Source organism: Phascolarctos cinereus, unplaced genomic scaffold (assembly GCF_003287225.1).
Source record: "Phascolarctos cinereus isolate Bilbo 61053 unplaced genomic scaffold, phaCin_HiC Scaffold_726;HRSCAF=1367, whole genome shotgun sequence".
Classification (NCBI taxonomy): domain Eukaryota; kingdom Metazoa; phylum Chordata; class Mammalia; order Diprotodontia; family Phascolarctidae; genus Phascolarctos; species Phascolarctos cinereus.
In genome coordinates this window covers 195,290,346-195,314,406 of record NW_027556098.1, presented here as the reverse complement: position 1 = coordinate 195,314,406, position 24,061 = coordinate 195,290,346, and the positions used below count along the sequence as shown (strand labels likewise).

The window sequence follows — 24,061 nt, the reverse complement described above, 5'->3', positions numbered from 1 at the left end:
TACTTAGACATTGTTTTTCCAGTAGCAATGTATAGCTATGAGAATTGGACTATAAGGAAAGCTGTCTGTCACAGACACTTTTGAATTGTGGTGCTGGTGGAGACTTTTGAGAGTCCCTTGGACAGCAAGGAGGTTAAATCAGTCAATACTTAAAGAATTTAATTCAGGCTGTTCACTAGAAGGTCAAATATTGAAGCTGAAGCTTAAATACTTTGGTCACATAAGAAGATGGGACGCATTGGAAAAGACCTTGATGTTGGGAAAGACTGAAAGCAAAAAGAAAGAGAGATGGCAGATGAGATGGATAGATAGTATTATGGAAACAATGAATATGAACTTGGACAGACTTTGAAAGACAGTGAAGGATGGAAAAGTGTGCTGTGGTCCACGAGGCCACAAAGAATCAGACATGACTGAATGACTCAGCAACAACATTGCTTCTCCAGACTGAATGCAAGCTCTTTGAAAGAGGTTTTCATTTCGACATAGAGAAAGATAATGTAAAGTTGGTTAAAAGCTTTTTTCTAAGTAAATGTATAAAAATCTATTAAATGAAAATAGGCTGAACCAAAAAACAATATTAATTTTAAAAGAAATTTGACAATTCAACATTTTTTTCTAGACTGGCTCATATGTATATGTGGATATGTGAACTACAAAAGCATAAATCAAGAAAAGTGACTAATTCAAGCAATTAACTAGGTAATTCAAACCAGCAAAATTGTCTCACCTACAGCATATGAATATTACAGATGAAATTAGTTTAGAATAAAAATGGATAATTTACTCATTTCTATAATATGTGTGTAAAAAAATCTTGGAGTGTTAAGTGCTACATGAGATTCAAAAAACACTTAAAAACAAGCCAATGAGGTATGGTGACTGAACATTGGGGAAAAAATGTTAATACAAGCAGAAACATAAGCAGAAATTCTTTATAGTTTATGGGTAAGGAAATCAAATAATATTCTTTATTTTGAGGAGAAGTACTAAAAGTCAAGCCCTAAAAAACAAAAACAAAAACAAAAACCACATGAACATTAAGGATTTCCTGTTGCTTAACTCGAAAGAATCATGCTGTATCAGACTTTGCTAAATGTCTTAAAAACTATAATTTTTAAAAACTATAAATCATATATATATATATATATATATATATATATAATATATATATAAAAAGAAAATCCCTCTGCATGTTGGTACTTCAATGAATCTGTGATCTGATTGATGTAGATATAAAATTTAAATTTATTTTGGGAAAAGTCATTTTCTCCAGGACTAAGTACATAATACAATTCAAACATGCTCTTAATTATGTGGGAACTTGTAGTAGGTCTAAGGTCAAATGATTACAAGCTCGTAACAGTAGAGATTTCAAATAAGTTGTCTAATCAATTATGAAGTATTCTGTGCATTTATGGTACATAATACTGCTGCTATTAAGCCTTAAAGCCCTTTGAATTGTTTGTCATTACTACAATTAGACTCATGAAGTAAAAATCTCATCTCTAGGCTTCCTTCAATTCTCATCTAAATTCAGTCTTTTACAGGAAGCCTTTCCTATTACATTCCCTCTGTCTAGTATTTCCAATTTATGTATATATAGCATATTTGCACATAACTTTTTGCATGCTGTCTCCTTCATCAGGCTGTGACCTTGAGGGGAAGGATTGTCTTTTCCCTTTTTTTGGATCTCCAGCACTTAGCACAGTTCCTGGCACATAGTAGGCATTTGATATATGTTTATTGACTCTTTTGAGGAGATTTTATTAATATATTTTGTAATTTTTATTTCTCTGACAGAATGCAATACAGAAAAATGTTCACAAAAAAAAAAATACTGACCATAGAGAAATCAAGTTGAAGTACTGTGGAAAAATTAACTACTTGTACTTTGATCTACCATTTGTCCATTCTTTAGATAAAATTCTGGTTCCTATTTGCCCTTAGAAAAGTGAACAAGTTCCAGTTTAAGGAAAAAGTCATTTACCTTCTAAAACATAATAAACTAAAGGTAGTTCTGACTTTTCCAATGTTTTGTGAAAAGGATTTTGTTGGCATTCTAGTCTAACCTTGCTTTTTTTCTTATCTAGGGCAAAAGGGGATAGGAAAGGAAAGTTAACAGACATACTGGGAATAAAGAAATCCCAGAGCCATATTAGCCACTATTTTGGAAAAAGAAAACTTAAAACTTATCTTGGTAAACTAGTAGAGTGGTGTGATGAAGTAGATTTTTACATTATTAATTGTATAATCCTCATGGAATTAAAAAAAAAAGCATACATAGTGGAATTCTTACTGGCATCAATATCACAGTTACCAGATGGAGATAGGTGTCTCCTAAGTGATGCCTAATAAATTATTTTGTAGTATTATAATAGAATTTTGGTCAGTCAATAAGGAGTGTCTACTATGTGCCAGGCACTGTACAAGTGCTGGGGATAAAAAAAAAAGAGGTAAAGAATGATCCTTGCCCTTTCAGAGCTTACAACCTAATAGGGAGACAACATGAAAACAACTATGTACAACCAAGCTATATACGAGATAAACTGGAAATAATAAAGATGAAAGGTCCTAGAATTAAGACAGATTGTGAAAGGCTCCCCTTAGAAGGTGGGATTTTAGCTGGAACTTGAAGGAAGCCAGGAGTCAGAGATGAGGAGGAAGAACATTCTAGGTATAGTAGACAGTCAGTGAAAATGCTCAGAGATGAGGCATGAAATGTCTTATTCAGAGGAACAGACAGGAGGCCAATATCCCTGGATCAGAGAGTATGTGGAGGGAAGGGTAAGAAAACTGGAAAGATAGGGGCGAGGTACGTTCTAAAGGACTTTGAACACCAAATGGAGGGTTTCATATTTGACCCTGAAGGTGATAGGCATTTATTGATAGTGGGGAAGGGGTGATATGGTCAAAAAATCATTTTGGTAGCCAAATGAGGGACTTAAAACTTGCATAAATTTCCACTTGTTCTTGCCACTCTATTTTATGCATATTGTCCTCCTAAATTAAAGTATAATTTAATGTGAAGTAAAAAATATCTCCCAATATCCCAAATCTACTTTCCCCACTTCAACCCCTATCCAACCTACATAAAAGACAGAGAATGGCAAGGATTTTCTGGATGCACAATGTTTTTCCTTTACTTCAATCTTCCTTCCTTGTTTGTAGAGTAGAAAGAAGTCCTAGGTGTGATAAATAATGGACAGAATACCAGACCTGGAGTCAGGAAGAGCTGGGTATTAATCTTGCTTGTGACACTTAGCATCGCTACCAGTTCACATAGTTGTGAGACTCCGAAGAGATAATAAACCTTAAATTATTATACAGGTTTCAACTTTTCTCACCATGCCCCCATCACTCTACTACCTAATTTAGATAATGATGTTCGGTTCTGGAAAGAACCTTAAAAGTCTAGTCCCCCCATTTTAAAGATAATCTCCAAGTTTCAGTTACTTGCCCATGCAAATATCATTGCTGGGATTCAAACCCATATCTTCTAATCTTGTACTATATTACATTACGTTGCTACTATTTCCAAGTACAAAACCCACTAGAACATGAACTACGTTCATAATAATTACTGCAAAACTACCCTAATGTAACTTCCTCAATTTCATGGAGCCAAGCAAGGGTCTGCCAGTTGCAATTTACTTGCAGAGTAATTTAACCAGACCCAAACATGCATTGTAAAGCATGCTGGATTCGAGAGAACATGGAATTAAATCCCTGCAGGAGGAGGACTAGGAGTGTCATGAAAATCTAGACAGAAAAAGTACCAAAAGGGAGAGGAGCGTGATAAACAGTGTCAAAAGCTGCAAGAAAGGTCAAGAAGGATGAGGACTGAGAAAAAGCCATTAGACTTGGCAATTAAGAGATCAGTTTCAGTTGAAGAGGCTGTAAGCCAAACTACAGAATTAAGAAGAGAGTAGGAAGGAACTGGAGGCACAAACTGTAGACAAGGAGTTTAGCCACAAAAGGGAAAAGAGATATGAGACTGGAGGTAGCAGGAATGGATGAGTCAAATGAGAGTTTCATTGTTTTGTTTTTTAAGATGGGACAGACATGGGCATATTTTTAGGCAGTGGGGAAATAGCCAGTAGAAAGAGAGAAATGGAAGATTAATGAAAGAGTAGGGATGATAGAGGGGACAATCTGCTGGAGAAGTTGGGATGGAATTGGATCACTTATAAGTGTAGAGAGGTTTGCCTTGGTAAGAAAGGCCACTTCTTCATGAAGAAGGGTGAAGGAGATAGTGGCAGAAGGCATCTGAGTGACACAAGGAGGAAGTAACAGGAGGAAGTTCTTGGCAAATGGCCTCAAATTCTTTAGTGAAATATGAGGCCAAGTTCTTAAAGTCATTCACTAGTGGATGATGCCAAAACATCATACCCTCTGAGCTCTATCACACTAGCGTGGACAATCCACCATTTCCTCACCACCTAGGGTCCATCTAAGTTTGTCTGAATGACCTCTGTGTGTCCATGCACATGAACATAAAGAGGGTGAAAATAGAACCATCCCACTAAAGTTAAATCTTATTATAAAAACGTGGCTTTCAAAGTTCCTTCTGTGAAAAATCTGTTGAAACAAAACTATTGCAAACACCCCATCAAAGTGCTTAAGGAAAAGCATTTTGGAAACATTTTTATATAGAAATATTTATTACAAAGATTTTTTTTTACAACAAAGTAAATCACATGGTCATACTGTAGGAAAAATGAAAAAGGAAGAAGGAAAAGATTAAACTTAAAACATAAAAAAAGAAGAAAGTGCTCATAGCAACATATTGCAGTCTCCATGAAAGTGCATCAATGGCTAATGCCAAAGTACCAACTTGATGCTGGCATACTCAATAATGACTGGTAAACCTTAGAAAGCAAAATGCAAAAGTTCTTTATTTTTTTCTAAAGACATTTAGATGGAACACATTTATGAACCCATTCTTACTATACAACTATTTTAAAATGGTTTCTGGCTACAAAAGGGTACAGATACAATTACTTTACCAAAAGTCTACTTAAAAGCCAGTCAGATGGTTTATAAAACAAAAACTTCGCCAGTTTACTCTTCATACTTTACATTGAACTCACCAGGTTTACGATTCTCCTAATCCAAGATTATAGAGTTGATTTAGTTCAGTGACAGGAGTAAAATTCAGCTATGTCCCTCTCACGTTCATTGCTAGCTCCTCGTTTATATAATCCAGTTATTGCCCTATGAAGACTACTCTCAGCATGTCTTGAATCTATGTAAAGATAGTTATAATGCTATAACTACATCTGTGGCTTATATGTTAGTTTGTTATATGAAGTGCTACATATGTGTAATAGATTTTGCTCTATTCTATACCATGTGGTTATATAAAAATAAATGTGCTCTCCCAAGTTCAACCAAAATATCCATGGCAAGAAAGTACTAGATGAGTATCAAAACTTTCCACATATTTCTCAAACCCTCACCATCAACAGGATAACTATGAGACCAGATTAACAAATTCCAATTTTCATGGTTGGAGGAGAAATTATTTTAATAACTATATTTAAATGATGGGGATAAGATACAAGGAACATGAGGCTAGCCTTACTCAAAAAGAACAACTACCATTTTAGGGGGCAAGTAATGCATCTGAATTCAAGAGCATATGCATGGATAGATAATGGACATCTATCAAAGAGCAACCATATTAAAGCATAAATATTGCTTTTCTATTCTACATTCTCCCTACCCTTAGGGCAAAAGGGGAAGATTAGCATTACCAATTATTCCCCTCATTTCAGTTAGTGGGGTATTTTTCCTAGTTGTTTAATCCCTAGATATGAAGGGGACTTCTTAACTCATATTTACATATTTTTAGTTTCTTTGAAGTTTACCCGTTAAGGCATAATGGTCATAAACTCAGAAGAAACATTTTGAACATTTATGGGTGCCCTAAAGTAAGGATTGGTGCTACAATTCAGTAACAGGGATAGCAACAACTAATTAGCTGTGTTACACAACAGACACATTACTTTCGGCTTCACTGGAGACTGTTTTTGTATTAGAACAACAAACAAAGAGCTGATTTCCAAGAGTTTTCTGGGCATATCTGAAATACATCATGTGACCCATTACCACAAAAGAGACTGAAATCAACACAAGTAAACCAAAAGCTTCAGGATTGGGGGCCAAGATGACCATGATGAAATGCACAAGATCTAGAAGATAGTTCATAGAGTTCTGTACACCATTTATAATGCCTCGTTCCGACTCTATTACATTTTCTTGTAGTAACTGTGTCACAGTCAAATCAAAGGCCCAAAGACCTGTAATGGTAGTAACAAAAAAAAAAAAGATACAAAATGTTTTCAGTTTTCCATATTTGATTCATGATCACATTTTCAGATTTCTAAAATAATACCCTACTATATTTGTAAAATAAAGATTTAAAGATCTGACACTACTGCCTTCAGTTCATTCATATGTAAAAGATGGTAATAAGAATGCTTTCACCACTTATCTCATAGGACTTTTTATAAGGAAAAACTTTCAAAGTTTTTAAATGTCACATAAATTGAGTACTTCTTAGAGGATCATGGATTTAGAGCTAAAAAGTTCATTTATGCTCCTTTCCAATTCCAAATTCAATGTTACTGTTCCCCATAGAGGTCTACCATAGTATTTGCTAATGACTTAATTCCTTAAGTTATTCAAAACAACTGAAATAATAAGAGTTTAAAAAGAACCGAGCACCATCACAACTTTATTCTGCTACTGATTTATGAAGTATAATATGCAACATGGAAGGAAGCCTTTGAAATCCAATCTGTGATATCATATGTAAAGATTACTAGAAATAATATTTTTAAAGAATGGAAAAAATGGTATTTTCATGTTCATGATAAAGGGCTTAAGTTCTCTTTACAACATAATTAGTAAACTCTCTACCTCTATGCTTCATTCTTTACAATAAATCTGTCTTGGCTGAATACTGATAAGTCTGATAAATTAGTGCACTCATTTTGTGCCACAAGATGAATGCAATCTCATTTCAAAGGAAGTCCAGAAGTAACATGCTAGCACTCTATTAATTATTATTTAAATTTCCTCTGTAAGTAATTCTTACATTGTGAACCAATATTTCCTTTAGATCTACCAAAAGCAAAATAAAACAAACCACAAAAAAGATAGCTATTCTCATCTATTCTTTTTCTGAATAACCCCCAAAACACTGCTTTATTCTCATGGAACTATACTGTGACAAATCTATAAGTACAAAAAAAAAATCTTTGACTTGTGTGGTACAGCTATGAAAGCTCTGAATTACCAAATAAAATTGTAAAGAAGGAGTCAACAGCTTACTCCCCTTTCCCAATCATTAAGCTTTCTTAAGGAATTAATTCCAATGGAACAAAATAAGAAATGCCAGAGATGGGGAAAGGACTTGTAAGTATTAGTTTGATTATAAATTTGTTGCTACCTGAATTAAGGTATCAGAATTAAGAATATTTAGAAATATCCAGCATCTAGTTATTCTTAATGATACTTAAGTATACTAAATTCTACTTCAAAAAGCATTCAAGGAAGCAAATATCTTTACTCTTCTATCTCTAAATTATTTGTCTTCCTTAAGTGATTGACAAATAAAATTTAAAAAAACTTTCTTACCAATTCTAGCAGCAATGACTCCTGCAAACAGCAGACTGACAGAGATTAAATTAAAGATACAGGCTTTGGATTCATCTCTGTGTATCCCTTAGTAGGATAAGACTCATTTAGTAAATTGTACATTCCAGTTGTGAAGAAAGTTTCAGGTCCTTCTGTAGTTACTGGGGGCAATTCACTACTTTGAATTAATCTAGCATGGATGTCTTCAAAGGGAGAAACTGTTAAGTCCAAAGGACTTCCAGGCATGAAAACGGACACCACACAGAGGCTCAAACAGGCCATCTGTGTTATTCCAGAGATTACACCTGTTCGAACCAGGCCACACTTTTCTCGTAGTCTGGTGAAAGCCACCGTTCCCATAATACCAGTGATAGCTGAGGCTGCCATGAGAAGACTGAGCACTGAGCCACTCAGACCCTGAGTGTAGGCATAGCCAGTAGTGATACAGTCAAAGCCCAGGACAGTCATATAGAGGAAAGAAAGACCCAAACCAGCAAGAAACACTGGTTGGTTATAGTATGAGATCCACCCCTCACGGAAGGTACGGAAAGGCTCTGCTATCTGGGAAGCACAGCCAGGCTCTTTTTCATCCTCATATTCACACTTCTTAGAATCTTTTTCACCCATCAGATGGGATCCCTCCTGGGCTTTCTCAGTATCTGTTAATTTGAAAGAAAAAAAAAAGCATTGATCCTTAAGCATTTAACTTAAGAGAACAACACAAGCCATTCAGTAATTACCTTATAACTATACTTTAAAACCTTATATTTTTCTTCTACTTCCCCAAATGCAATGTGTTCTTTTATTATTTTATTAGAATAATAATTTTTAAAAATTATTTATGGTATTTTATTATTTTATTTGAATATTTACTTCAATAATAATTTCAGTATTCTGATCAAAAAGCAACCCACATAGTATGAACTTCTAGAGAATTTTCTAAAAAAAAAGTCTGCCACACCCAGATTTTAATGATATCCTTTATATAATGAATACACTTGTTCCTTCTTTCCTTTTTCTTTTTGCATGTTGTCACCTTCATTAGAATGTAATATCCTCCAAGGTAGGCACTGTCTTTTGTCTTTCTTTGCATCCTCAGTATTTAGCACAGTAGCTCACATATAATAACTGCCAAAAAATGCTTGTTAGCTGACTAATTTTATGAAAGTGCTCTTTTATCCCATCGTCATTTTATTCTGTCTGTTCTTATGTCAACTTCCCTAAAACTCCTCCTTAACATGTCTGAATAATTGTACCCTATTCTGCTCCCCATAGCTCATGTGCTTCCCCATGGGTCTACCAGGTAGTCAAGAGGTAGCTAAACCTGACAAGATCTACATAGATTAAAGAAAGCCTGGGGTTTTCCTCATTAATTAGGGCTAGGGCTTTGATGGAGGATAAAGATAGGGACTGGACCTATGACTTCATTAGCATAGAGAATTCCTGAGCAAGGAAACTCCCTCTACTAATGCAGGTCTGCACCTTTTCTTATAGTCTTACAAAGCTTCCTGGGTCATCAAAAAGACTTGCCTGAGGTCACTGAGCTAGCAAGGATCTTGGATCCAGGATTTACTGGTTTTGTGGCCCAACTCTCTACCTACTACAACAAATTACCTCTTTGGGGGCCTTGAATGCTTGTGAAATTCTATGTTCAAAGTCATTTGGTTTGACTATCAGGATACAAGGTTTGATCATCTTTTTTGAGAATACCTTTCTGTAAATTCAGTTGTTTCAGTTCTGTTTCATCTGCTTTTGGAGAAGCTTTCAAAGCCAGAGCTGGGGTTTTCTGGTAAACTTTCCAAAGTAAGAAGTACTCCACACACATGGACACCAAATTCCATCCAGAAATGAATCCACAGCCAATCACTGGAGAGCCAAATGTCATTATCTGACCAACAGTCATGGGGGCCAGAATATTAGTTAACTGGTCAATTCTTCGTATTGTAGCATTCATGTCTGTGGAAAAATCATTGAATGACAGACATCTGTAAAAAATTCTATAAGAGAAATAGAAAAAGTCACACATATGATATCAAGACAGACCTAATCTCAAAAAGCTTCTTTTAAAAAAGAAAAGTATATATTGCTTTGGCAGAAATATTTGTTGTTTTATCAAGTTATAAAAAAAGTCTCAAATTTTTTGTACACTTGGAAATGGTTCTATTTCAAAACTGATTCTATTTCATAAAAAAAAAAGTCATTCTATAAGAAAGAAAACTTAGGCCTGAAACCTACCTGTCTTGTCATTTCCTATATTTCAGATAATTAACAAGATCCTGTGTATTGTTCAAAGCACCTTGAGAGAAATGCATTGTGACTAAGTATGTGGTTAGAAAAAACTGCCTTTAACAATTTTTCTAATTCCTTCTGGTAGTCAATTACCTTCTAGTTGGTCCCATTAGACTGGTGAATATACAATGCCTATTGATAACAAAAGAACTTTGACATGTTTCCTAGTTTCTCTAGAGAGGCAAGGGTAATACTGATTTTTAAATGAGGCTATTTTTGCAATGACTTAATTACCTGAAATACAGTAATCACTTTTATTCATTTATTTATTTTTAGGCAATTGGGGTTAAGTGACTTGCCTAGGGTCACACAGCCAGTAAATGTCAAGTGTTTGGTCTGAGGCTGGATTTGAACTCAGGTCTTCCTGACCTCAGGGCTGGTGATCTATCCACTGAGCCACGTGGCTGACCCACAGTAATCACTTTTTAAATTCATATTGAATTGAGATTCCATCTCTTATACTTTTTATGTGTAGCTACAACCCACATGGCCAGAAAAGAAATATCAAATTAAAACAAATACCTGGATAATTTGGGTCAAAAAATGCTTTCATCTGAAAGATAAAGATAAGTAGGACTAATTTTAATTCAATAGATAAGGTCATATGAACTCTCTGCCTCATTTTGTAGCTATGTACAATTTTCAATTTCATTACTATTATGTGTTGATTGTTTCCTGCACAACTATTAACTCTACCGAATTTGTATTTACTATCAAATAGAAAAAAAGAAGTTTTATCAATTTCATTTTTGGAGGTTTGTATTATATTTGTAATAGCTAATCAATGAAACTAAGTAACTAACTACAATTAAAGAGAAAGATGAATAAAATGAGAATTTTAAATAGCAAGGATTCATTCAATAAATAGCATATAGTACAGGCTACTATTTGAATGTGAAATTATTTTTAACTAATGACAGTGGACAAACCAAACTAGATATTAATATTGATTTCTAGGATGAACAGGATAGGCAAGTAAGGAAACCCTTTAAAACTAAGCTTCAGAAAAATAGGAAAAAATTAAATATGCCAAGATTTTAGCTAACAAATCAATTCACATGAAAGCAAATGGTTTTTTAAAAAACGATGTTTTTCTTCGACACATTTACAGATGCTTTTATTGTTTTGAGAGACATGGAAAATGCACATGTGTATACATACACAGACCCCTTAAAAAAGATGCATTAGTGAGCAGCTATTCTAAGTTAGCCATGCAATAGCCAATCATTTCAGCATTTTAAAAAATCATTCACTATCTAAAAGGAACTAGCCTACCACACACACACACACACACACACACACACACACACACACACACACACACACACATCCATAAGAAGAGGGAGATGGAGACAGAGAGAGGTAGACCGAGAAATTAGTATGATGGGCACTTTAAGAGAAAATAAAAAAGCTCAGAATGAGTCATACCTATTAGGTGCCTGCATCCCAGAAGGGCTAGGCCTTATCTTAGAGTTCAATATGTAAAATAGATATGATATGCTAAGTATTAACATTGGTCACAGGAAGAAAAGTTAATTAGAAAATTAGAATCATTACTTTAGTTCCAGGTGATACACAGGTTAAAGTCTTCTGAACTGCATTCTCCTGCACTAAATTGTTAATAGGTTCACTCAGGTCCCTAAAGGCACTGTGGCATTACCATTCAAGTTATTATATTGCTACTACAAAATACTCCCTTCTTCAAGAAACTTCAATGGCATCAAATCCAAACTCCTCTTTTAGCCTTTAAAATCTCCCACTAACTTTGGTACCTCTTTCACAGTCTCATCTATTGTTATGAACTAACAAGAATTCACTATGCATACTCTGGAGCAGTATTGTTTAGCACATCCCATGCCAACAACTTTCCTGGTCCAACTTATGTACACTTGAATTTTCCATACCTATTTTCTCCTGCAAAATCCTAATCAAAACTAAAATCTTCTAGAAAGCTTTTCCTGAGTAAAGGAGAGATGCAAGTAGAATGGGTGACTCTAAGCCTCATTAGTATAGGTGTTTAACAGCCTCACTTTCTCTACAGTGATTCTTTTTAAGTCTTTTTAGTTCAAGTATTGGTCTACATTGCTCTGAATACAGAGAACATTCCTAAAAGGAGAGATCTTTGAAAGGGAAAAGAAAACTGTATAGTATGTTTTATGATAAAAGAGAACATGAGTTACAGGACACTCAGTTTGGAAGGGGGTGTGTGAGGAATATGATGTATATAGAGACCAATATCATTTTTCACATCTATAATTAATAATTTAAGCCTCTGCAGGCAGGTATTATATACTGTCTATTTCCTTAGTATCTCAAATGTCTACTACATTACTGTCTACTACATTACTGTCTACACATAATATAACAGTGGATTAATCTTGGGCAGTTAGTTTGCCTGAAGCTCAAAAAGGTTAGCGGTCAGGGTCCCACAGTTATAAGAGTGAGAGATGGGCTTCGAACTCATGCACCCCTGATTCTAAGTCCAGCACTAGCCTGGACTAGTGTGCAACCCTGCCTCTCATGTTCTAAAGATTAGGGACTGGACCTGTGATTTTATTGGGATAGGGAACTACCACACGAGGAACTCCATCTACCAATGCAGGTCAGCACCTTCCCTCCAATTTATTGTAATCCTAAAGAGTTGTTTACAGCAGAGGGGTCAAATACTCACAATATTCCCTGTACCACTAGAAACAGATCAAAATGTAATGGGGGAACAATTACCAAAATAAATAAAAATACAAAATAGAAAAATAGAACATAGGTAATGTTAATATGTGGTTTTCAAGTCAACGCACAGCCTTCAGGGATATGGTCCAACTTCTATTTGAGTTTCACACCACTTATGTAGAACTATGAAAGGTCAATGGGCTTGCCCAAGGTCACAACAGTCAGGAGGGGTCAGATGGGAGACTTAAAGCCAGGTCTTCCTGGTTTTGAGACAGCAATCAACCGACTACTTGTTCTTAGTAATGAGAAAAAAACAACAACCCCATCAACAGAATCAAGAGAGCAAAAGAGAGATGTTGTTCCTCTCTTCTCTTTTTAAATATATTAAGAATTGTTTGTAAATTTATCATTATAATACAAACCAATTTTGTCATTGTCGTTTGGGTTTGGCTACTGATGTGAGGAGTGTGACTACAAAAGTACTGTGCTTTCCAACTATTAATGTTAGAGAGTTTTTCGAACATAAAAAAAAGCTTCCTTGTCAACACTGACTGGCATATTTCCTTAAATAGCTGAGCCAGTTAAAAGAAGGGGAGGGGGAAAGGGAGGAAAAAAGCAAACGAAGGTTACTCCATTTTACCTGCTAATTTGCTTCTATCATCCCCGGCAACAACAACAATCCAGTCTCTCTGAATTGTGATTCCAGTTGCAGTGCTGGCCAAATTTGCAATATTTGCAATAGTGATGATCACGATATAACAGGAAGTCTAAGGAATCACAAAGGGAGAAATCAGGGTTAAAATTCTAATCCTAAAGAATTTCCTTCACAACAACTTTACACATTATTCTCTGGTAACATAATTAAGTAGTTCAAATTTTAACCTTCATTTCATAACCTTCATTTTATTTTCAAATACATTAGTAAAATGTGTTAGAGGTACCCCAAGGTTAGAAAGTGCTGTGGAATTTCTGTATTTTCTTCATCTTAGGTCATTTGTTTTACAGAAATTAAGTAAATGTTGAAATATTCATAAAGACAATTTAAGGCAAAATGGCCAAAAATATGTTTGTGAAGTATGCTCTCCCTAGACACAGTTGAGGCAACAAGGCCACTCATTGAATAGAGCTCAGAGGCTGGAATCTGGAAGACTGGAGTTCAAATTTGGCTTCAGATACTTACTAGTTGTGTGATCCTGGGCAAGTCATTTAAACTGTCTGCCTCAGTTTTCTCAAATGTAAAATGGGGATAAGAATAGCACCTACTTAACAGGATTGGGAGGATCAAATCAGATAGTTTTTGTAAAATTGCTTAGCCTAGTGCCTAGCAAGATATCAATACTTATTCTCTTCCCCAACCCTTCCCTCAGACATACATCCACAGAAAGAAACATATAGAATATCTATTCTTTCTTTCCTCTTGGTCCAATTTCATTAAGTGACATTAAGCACTTTGTTTTTCAACAGAGTTTTCAATACTCTATTCCTCTTTTCCTCGATGCAGCCACCACCATAGAATCACAGTATGAAGGGCTTATTGAAAAAATCATTTAATGCAGTCCCCAAGTCATCATACCATGTGTGTCTGAGGGTTATAGTATTGGTTAATCCCAATACCAATGTAGTTCCTCACAATAACAGACAGCTCTCAACAATGTGCTGAAACCTCATGAACAGAATTAAAAGAAGAAATCATGCTTAAATCTTTTATTACTAGCACCTGTTCATATCTTTTTATTAAAGTATTTGATTGAGAACTTACAAGAACCCATCCATTGTACATGGTCAGAAGATCAGTTTTATGTAAGAAAACCATCATTAGGATGATACCACACGTGATGACAGAAACATTCTGTACAATCAAAGAAGTCTGGGCCACTACAGCAAGAGAGGAAAAAACAATTGCTTATAATACACAACAGTATTTGGGTGAGACAATACCCACTTTCACTTCAGTGTTGGAATTGCTTGAAGATATAAGTGCAGTAAGTAGCATACACACACATAACAACTCTGCTGATTCACTGAATTAAATCCTATCTTAGCTATTCTCTATACCTCCCCCAATCGTACTCCAAATCAAACAAGAATAATTTACACACAAAATAAGCTATACCCAACACAAGTGACTATGATCACTCATAATGAGCAATTCCTAAAGCATCATGTGAGAAACTGTTTATTTCATTTTTGATTTGGTTTGGGTTTTTTTTTTGTAACTACCCTGATTCAAGGAGAAATCAAGTCCTCACTGCTTCTATTACAAAGAAATGACACAGCTCTTAATTCCTGCTTAAGATCCACAGATAAGATATGAAAACTGTTTACACTACCGCTAAAATTAGTAATCTTCTACATGGTCAACTGAAACCTACAAGATGAAGTAGTACATAGAGAAGTTTGCCGAGAATAAACAAATATTGTTGCTGGAAAATCATTAGTTATCTTCTCCTCAAACAATTTTAGCATTTCTAGAGTAGATGATGGTAGAAAGAATTAGAAATCTAGAATTAGTCTAGACTTAGACAATCTTAGAAGCCTAGAGTTAGGGTCAGAAAACCTGGGTTCAAGTCAATCAATAAACATTTTAATCAATCATTAAATATTTATTAAGTGCCTACTATGCGCCAGGCACTGTGCTAATGCTGGGGATACAAAAAGAGGTAAAAGACAGTCCTTGCCCTCAATGAGCCTACAAGGTAATGGAAGTCCCAAATTTCCCCCTAGCTACTTATGTGACCTTTGGCAACTCCTTTAATCTTTCTGTGCTGGAGGATTCTCATCTGAAGAATGGAGAGAATGCCTGCCCTGCACTTCTCATAGGGTTATTGTGAAGGTATGATGTTCTATCATTTCTGAAAGCATTTAGAAAGTAATATACTGCTATATAAGTAAAAAATAATTTTTAAAAACCTTTTTTACCCTACTTCTCAATTTTTTAATTACTACAAAAAAGACTAAAGCTCACCAGTGTTAACATTATGCGCTAACCAAAAAATAAGCATGCCCTCCCCTTGTAACATTCCAAATAACTAGGGAAAAAATTTAGAACACAGAACTTTCCTTTAGAGAGCTGATTTGAGGTTAAAGTTAACTTTATATTTCCCTAGGACCTCTAACAATCTTGTCAGGCCTTCTTGGTTACAATTAAGTGGGTAATTTCGGAAATTTTTGCCTGAGTTATCTGCTTTGGCCATCTACACTGCCATAAGTCAGCAGACAACTGAAACTGTTCAATCCTTTGATTAATATCTTTGCTGTGTGGAACTGGCTTCTCCAGTTGTGGAGTTTGGAGAAAATTATGTAAGAAGCAACAATATCTAATGAAAATTCCAACATAATATGGCCTGTTACTCTATGTATACAGATATAAAACCTTGCACTGATATTGGACTTTTAGATTTCAAATCCTCCCAAACCACTATATGAAAGCCCCATTTAAGGATAGTTTGCCTATAAGGTAGTTATACATCCTATCCTCTAGCAATAGTCTTATAAGGGGATTCCATTTCATTTCCAAAAGAAATCAAGCCAGAGTTAAGCCAGCATTTAATGTTTAACATGGTTCTCAGAAAAGTGTCACTTGATGTTAATTATTAACATCTGGACTTTATCAGGAGCTATAGGTATTTTTAAAAGTTCTTTCCCTCAGCATAAATGTGACAGGCATTCCTACACAGTCCAGGATCTAGGTCCCCCACCCCAATAGAAAATGCTGCCATCAAGGGCCATCAAGGTAGGCATTTAATAAATATTTGGTGGGCTAAAGTTTTTCATCTACTCAGCTGCCCTCCAATTTGATCACAACTGCCACTGCAGAAGGAACAGTTGAAGACTTTGCAGAAGGAAAGGACAGCAGTTTTCCTGACACAACATTTCTCATCACTAATTAGATAATTCACTGACTGTTTCTTTCTTCTTCCCCCACACCCTTTTAAATACAGATCAGACAAATGTCTGTCCCTTTGAATTGAAGAGGGCTAGTTCAAAGAATACGAACCTTTAAGCCTTGGGTTTTTATCTACCCAATCTCCAATGATGGCTCCCAGGATCAGAACAGAGCCTGCCACCACCAGCCCATAGACAGCAGTTAAGAGCAGGCTGTTTCCATAGAGCTCAACCAGAAACACAGATACTGCAAAATGCCACATCCGATCTCCCTTGAATAAAAAAAAAATGGAAGAAATGGAAGAGTCCATTAGTATTTTCATTTTCCAGACAATTATACACAGAAAACTGCTTTCTTACTGGAAGATCCCCTCCAGCTAAGGATTCCAAGTGAGACATTACCTACTTACATATCACTGTCAGACTAGCTAGAAGCAGATACAAAGCAAGATAATAGATAGTCCCTGCTCTCAAGGAGCTTGCAATCTAACAAGGGAGACAACATTCAAACACCTATGTACAAACAAGCTATATACAGGATAAACAGGAAATAAGGAAATAATTAAAAGAGGGAAGGCATTACAAGTAAGAGGGATTGGGAAAGGCTTCCTATAGAGGGTGGGATTTTAGTGGATACTGGAAGGAAGTCAGAAGGCAGAAATGTGGAAGGAAGAGTACTGTATATATAAGGTAAATGAGAGATAATCTCAGTGGGAAGACACTTTGGGGTAAGGGGCAGGAGTAGGTGGGTAGGGAACTGGGACAGGACTCACCAAAACAAAAACAAAAACAAAAACAAAAAAACCCAACTCTTCTGATACACATTTTTGTCTCCCAAAGTCAACATCTACTTGATAATACAATCATCAGGAGTTAAAATTGGTAATCCTGATAAGACACAGAAGGCATTATACCCCTAACAGCAGGGTTCACAATGAAAGCCTTGGACACAGAAGAAAAAAAAAACACTCACTCATCAGTCTAAAGAAAAAGATAGATTTAATCAGCAGCTGTTTTCCCCTCACCCCATCCGTATTTCCACAGGGCAACCTAATGGCATCACACTTTGGGATACACCAAAACCAATCAAGGTAGAACTAAAACAACTTTAGATAAAACCAGACACACTCTTGGTCAGATAATATAACCATGTTGCAGAACTATAGGTAAACTGGAAGGAGGGACAGTGTTTTATTTTTATTTATTTATTATTATTATTTATTTTATTTATTATTATTATATTATTATTATTTATTATTTATTATTATTTATTTATTTATTATTATTATTGGGGTTAAGTGACTTGTCCAGAGTCACACAGCTAAGTAAGTGTTATGTGTCTGAGGTCATATTTGAACTCAGGTCCTCCTAACTACAGGGCTGGTGCTCTATCCACTTTGCCACGTAGCTGCCCCAGGATAGTGTTTTATTGAAACTTAGTACCCATCCCCCAGTGTATGCTCCACAGTGATTTGCACATAGTGGGCATTTAATATAAGTGAAGTTATTTTTTTTAAGGGTTCAATGAACAAACATCAGTCAGGAAAAGGCCAGTTTCCTCATCGGTAAGGTTAAAGGGGTTATGCTTGATGATGTTAAGGTCCTTCCCAACTCTAACAGACAGAGAATCTGCTGTGTGGACTGCAACCAACTCACACTAACCACACTTTGTTTACAATTTATTTGCAGAGTCACTCTCATCGTGCCCAACCTGATTTAAAAGACATGTGCCTGCCTTTTTAAAAGTGAGTTTCACTTGAGAAATAAGAGATAGGGAAGTTTGTTTTGCTTAAAAATTAACCAAGAATCGGCTATGCTAAAAAATTACCACATGCTACAATTAAAACAGGAGGCTTTCAAAATCATTGAAAGTGCATAACATAAATAAACTACAGCTCAGTAGTGTGTTTTTTATAGTTGACATTACATACAAACACAAATATATATAAATATATATATATGTATATATATATACATATATATATATATTTATATACATATATATATATATATATGTATGTTGCAAAAATTCCCTTGGTTGAGGGCAGAATTATGTTTGAATAGAGAACAGAGAGGGGAAGATTTTCCTCTAGCATCTAAACCAGTAGGTACTTCTCTCTACAAAAATGAGCACAAGTGCAAAAACTATGAAGTTGCATCAGCAAATGAAATTCTTCTTGCCTAACCTGAAGATTAAGAAATACAATTCTTAATTTTTTCTTTTGTTTCTTATACTTCTTCCAAAAGACTTGGTTTTGAATCATCTTGAGGAGGTACACCAGTGGGAACCCTGCTTTATTAAATTTGCTTTCCTTCTTGCTCTTTCCTCCCCTTCCTGCCTTCTCACATCCCCAACCCTTCCTCCATACCACTGCTATAGCCACGATGGGGAAGTAAGGCAATTGTTCCAGTTACCTAAACTTCCAACAGAACTAGAAAGTCAGTCTTATAAGGCATTTCAGATTCTAGTCTATTTAAACGAAAGTCCAAGAATGGGATAGCAGTGATGGCAAAGTAGTATCAAAGGTAGTCCCTGAGACCATGATGTCAGGTTTTTAGGAAGAAAAAAAGAAGCCTCAGTTTCCATATTGTCCCAGTGAATAATAATATATCTTTGTATACAAGACAGGGTGGTGCAGATAGAAGTAAAAACAACAGCTCTGGACTGTAGTCAGAACATGAGGGTTTGAGACCCACTTTTGCTACTTAGCTATCTGTGACTTTGGCAAGTCACATTCACCCTCAGTGTCTTCATTTCTTAAATGGGGGGTAGGGGAGAGATACTAGATAAAATGATCTAAGTTCTTCTGCAGTGTAAACATCCTATAAAAATGAAACCATCAACCAGAATGTTAGTAAGGTGGTAGCCAACAATGTTGTTTTTTCTAGAAACAGGGACTGATTTTATTGACTATTTTACAGTCCCCCCTTTGTGAATTATAAAAGCTCTTTGCCTTTGTTCAGAGGGGCAAGCTTCCCTACACTTGAAAAGTATTCTTTTCCTCCTCCATTAACCTCCAATCTCAAGTGGTAGAAATCCTCCTCATACTTTATAACCTAGCTCAAATACTTTTTCCATAAAGCTTTCCTGGATCTTCCCAGTCAGCATTCTTCCTCTTGCCTCAGACCTCACAAAACCCACTTTTTACATAAGGGCACCATTCTCCATTATAGTTATTTATATAAGTATCATATGTTCCTTCTAGAATATTAACTTCAGGAAGACAGTGGCCATATATTGTCTAAATGACCCTTGGAACATAGGAGGAGTTTAAGAAAGATTTGTTGAAGTTGAAGGAAGGCAGGAGAGCTAGGGTTGTAGTCATGGGCACAGACTTCCTGAGCACCAGTTTCTGATGAACTGGGCAAATAAACACTTTGGATATAAAAAGAGGAGACTAACTAAAGGTGACTAGATTTATTTCCTTTAAAATGTTCTCCCCATTGTCTCAAAGAGACTTTTGAGAAGATCAATTTGTTCCCTCATCTTTTTACCTTGTATTTTTCCATTATCTTTTCATAGACATCAAGTCTCTCTAACAGAATTATAAGTGACAGAGCAGAGGCCTCTTCTGCGCATCACTCAGTAATTAGCATAGAAGAGATGCTCTCAATAATTATTTTTTGATTGATCCTTACTATCAAACAAAAAGGTATTCAACCCCAACTTCTAGGGTTTACCCAAGCAAACACAGGTGAAAATAATCTTTCCACCCTAAGAGTTCTCCCAAATGGTAGGAAGAAATTCTTTATGGAAAATGTTTTTCTAGAATTTAAAACCAGGAGGAAAACTACAGTGTTTGAAATTCTTTTAATATCCTTTGCTTCAAAATGAGAGGGGGAAGAGAAGCTAAATTTTGGAGTATTTTATATTTAACCTTCCCTTTGCCTGGGTTGCTTTGGGATTATATTAACTGGTCATCACTTTGTGGGAGGAGGGGTGATTTTTCAAGTGACTGAGAAATCCTGCCAGAGTGGCAGTTTGTCTCCCTTTTAGACAATCTAACCCCCACCCACCCAGACCGATTAACCAAAGCTCAAAGAAATAAACCTTAAACCTGGCAAATATTTGGAAATGAAGCACCTTCTGACTGCATGGACTAATCCTGTGAATAAACCAAGAATGACAAATACTGTGTTTCTACTGCCATTTATTGATCTCCTGGGCTTATATTTGGTTATGAAAAACAAGCTACAGGTTTAACTTTACTAAGGGCAATTTCCCAAGAGAAATAGAGAGGAAGACAGATAGAGAATACTAGAAGACAGACACAGAATCTGCTATGTGGACTGCAACCAACTCGCACTAACCACACTTTGTTTACAGTTTATTTGCAGAGTCACTCTCATCGGCCCAACCCAATTTAAAAGACATGTGCTTGCCTTTTTAAAACAGCTACCAATAAGCTGCTGTTAGATGTTAAAGAGATTAAAGAAACTAAGACTATCTTACATAAAAACACAGAGCTTACATTTTTCCAATTTCATTAATGGGTCAAAAATGATCACATAAAACTTTAGAATTTTTAAAAATCCTAAAATCATCCTCGGCTTCTCTCTCAAAATTGTGATCTCATTTTTAATACATTGTGATACATGAGTACAATGCACTCCACCTATTTTTTTAAAGTAAGAAGCATTTATTAATGAAGGGATTCTTAAATCAATAGTTAGGGACTGACCTACCTTCCTTGTGAAGCTGGCCAGTATAATTATTTTCATTTTGCTGATGACAGAACCAACACATATAATTTTAATGTAACAGGCACACACGGCAAACAAATGGCATAATTTCTATGAAGTTTTTGATGTTCAAACATGTTAGTTCATTGGACCACAAAATGGTTTGCTTCACAATGGCTAACTGCTAATAACATATAAGACCAGCCTTTTTAACCACCTAAATATTCATTCTCATTGATTCTGTTACTTGCACACATAATTGTTAATTCTGGCAACCACTGAATGCCTATTGTACAGTCCCTAGAAGCCCATACTGGAAGCAAACTTCCACTAAAAAACAATCTTTTTCAAATAGTTTGAAAGGAAAGTTACACGTGACTTTCACTTCTTTTTAAAGGGAGAATCACCATTATTCTTTGTACCAATCTAGTAAGGAGACACACACAACATATTAAATGACTCAAGGATTTGTGTCATTTTGGCTTTGCATTTTTGACACCTGTATCCTATTTTAATGTAATTCTATATAAAACTGATATCACAAACATCAATTGGGAAAAGTGAAGGTAAGAATGTGATTTATAAGAAAATGTGATGATAAGAATGCTAGTATAAATATAAATGCTTATTAAGTGATTCAGCTTTTTTATAGCACTACAAGTCAATTGGAAGTCAATTCAATGGTCATATATCAGAAGGAAAGGTAAACTGTATGATTTATGTTGCAAATGCTACAGTACATTTTTACTTACCCAGGTGGATAGAGCATGACCAAGGTAGAGAAGAAATTTTGCAGAGGTAACATAGTCTTTAAAGGATCCTGCAATGGAGACAAAGGCAGAAAAGGGTGTATTCAATCTTTGTGAAAACATAGTCTTATTAATTGTACTACTAAGTCTCTCTAGTCTCCATCATTTTCTTTCTCTTAAAATTGATTTTGATTAAATCACTTCATGAAGTAAGTCCTGCAACTCTCACCAGGGCTCTGAAATAAAAAAGACATCTTGTTTTATTGACTATGAAGTCACTTAATTTGAGTACATCCAGCACTTGAGGAATTGCATAAAATGAAGACAGATATCCCCTTCAGTCAGCTTCCTTTCTCCTTTTACCCAGGACCACACACACTTTTCCCCACACCATTCCCATCACCTACTTAAATATCTATACACAGAAATAGGAAATAGATCTATGATCCCATTGCTACAAGGAACTCTTAGGTGAGGAAAGTCCCTCTAAAACACAGGGCAGCAACTTCTCTGCAACTTTTGCTCCTCAAGAGTTCCGGAGAGCATGGAGAGCTTAAATGATTTGCCTAGGGTCACACAGCCGGTGTGTGTCAGAAGGAAGGCTGGAATTGGGGTCTTGCCTTCCAGACTACTGCCCCCAGCGCTGCCTCTCTGGCATGTTTATACTGTACACAAATGACCCCTCTTAGCTCACTTTTAAACTATTGAACCCATAAATTCCCCTGCTCCCCATTTTTCACCAAAAATACAAGATTGCTACCAAAAAATTCTTGCAGCTAATAGCTACATCTTCACCCAACCTGCTTACCCACTTATACCCATTAGGTTAACTGACATAAGAAACAGAGCTGGTCATGTCCCCACTCACCGCAGCATCCTCCACGAGTGTTTTGGTCATTTTTACGGGTCATGACAACAGGAGCTCCTTGTTGACTTTTCTTTGTCCTCTGCTGTTGCTATAGATGTTTTGATGTTTTTCTCGTTAACTGGAGTGCAAATAACTGGAGATAGCACCACCAAAAAGCAAGAAAACAAAACAAAAACAATACTCTGGAAAACTTTTTAAAAATTAAAAAAAAAAAAGAAAAGGCAACCCGGGATTTCTCTTTGTTTTCTTTCCAAACTTAGCTATCACTGTAGCTGAAGTTGGAAAGCTATAGCCTTATGGCTAGGGGAGAAGGACAGGCAGGGTCCGGACGGCTGTTGGGGGGCCTCAACAGAGGCTCCCAGCTGCCGAGGCTGTCACCGAGGCCCGGGCCTCCACCCGACCTCTTATACCGGGGCTGGGGGTGGAGCTCGGGCGGGGCACCTGGCCAGCGCCGCCCCACGTGAGCTCACCCCGCAAGTGCCGGGCGCTGACCGCGAACTGCGGTGCATCCCTCCACCCTCTCCTAGAGTCGTCTCCGTGGAGGCAGAACCTTCGCTCTTAGCAATAAAAAGCTGCCTAGACACTCCAGGACTTGCACCTTCGCGCACGGGACGTGGGAAGCCTGGGAGCATTTTCGTGCGTGGAAACTCCAGTTGTCCGGGTTTTCTCCTGGGCTGAGGAGGAAGGCGAAAAGAACCTAGGTGGGAGGAGGGGTGGGAGGCGAGCCTGGAAATAGGGGGGCGGGGATATGGGAGAGAGGGAGGGGATATGCTCAGCCTTGACAGCCCGAGGGGCTCTGGTGAGAAGTTGCTTGCGTATACTCCGACCTAGTACTAGAGAGTGGGGGAAGAGCAGATATTATAATAGCACCTTGTGAAAGTCTCAAGCCGTTATCGTGGGTTTTCCAGTGAAGGGGAATCTCTGGAGTAGCCCATTTCACGAAAATAACCTCACTGGCCATTCCCTTTTCTTCAGCTTTCTGAGAGATTTGATGCACACATTGCATTTAGAGAACAGGGTGATTGTAAGGGGAAATAACTAAGTTTAAGTCCCAAGCTCTGCCACTTTGTGACCTTGGACAAGTCGCAGTTCCGTAGCTTAGTTACCCAAACAGGAGGCCTGTATTTGTCTCTCTCCTCTTCTTCCTTCCTTCCTTTCTCTTCCTCCTCGTGCTCACCCTCCTCCTCCCCCTTCTCTGTGACTTTTTCTCTTCCCCTCTCATATTCACATTCTATCTCTGACATCCATTACTTAAAATACCACTCTTCTA

At 36.5% G+C, this 24,061-nt stretch overlaps 1 protein-coding gene across 1 annotated transcript; it reads right to left on the bottom strand.

Annotated features, from left to right (window-relative positions):
* Positions 1–4,645: 4,645 nt before the first annotated feature.
* Positions 4,646–23,188, bottom strand: SLC40A1 (solute carrier family 40 member 1). Its single transcript, XM_020993556.2, is given in 9 exon segments — positions 4,646–6,305; positions 7,648–7,699; positions 7,702–8,306; positions 9,358–9,603; positions 13,247–13,373; positions 14,366–14,481; positions 16,604–16,763; positions 21,927–21,994; positions 22,792–23,188. Coding segments are annotated over 9 exon segments (1,731 nt in total). The 5' UTR covers positions 22,835–23,188; the 3' UTR covers positions 4,646–5,991.
* Between the last annotated feature and the right edge of the window lie 873 nt (positions 23,189–24,061).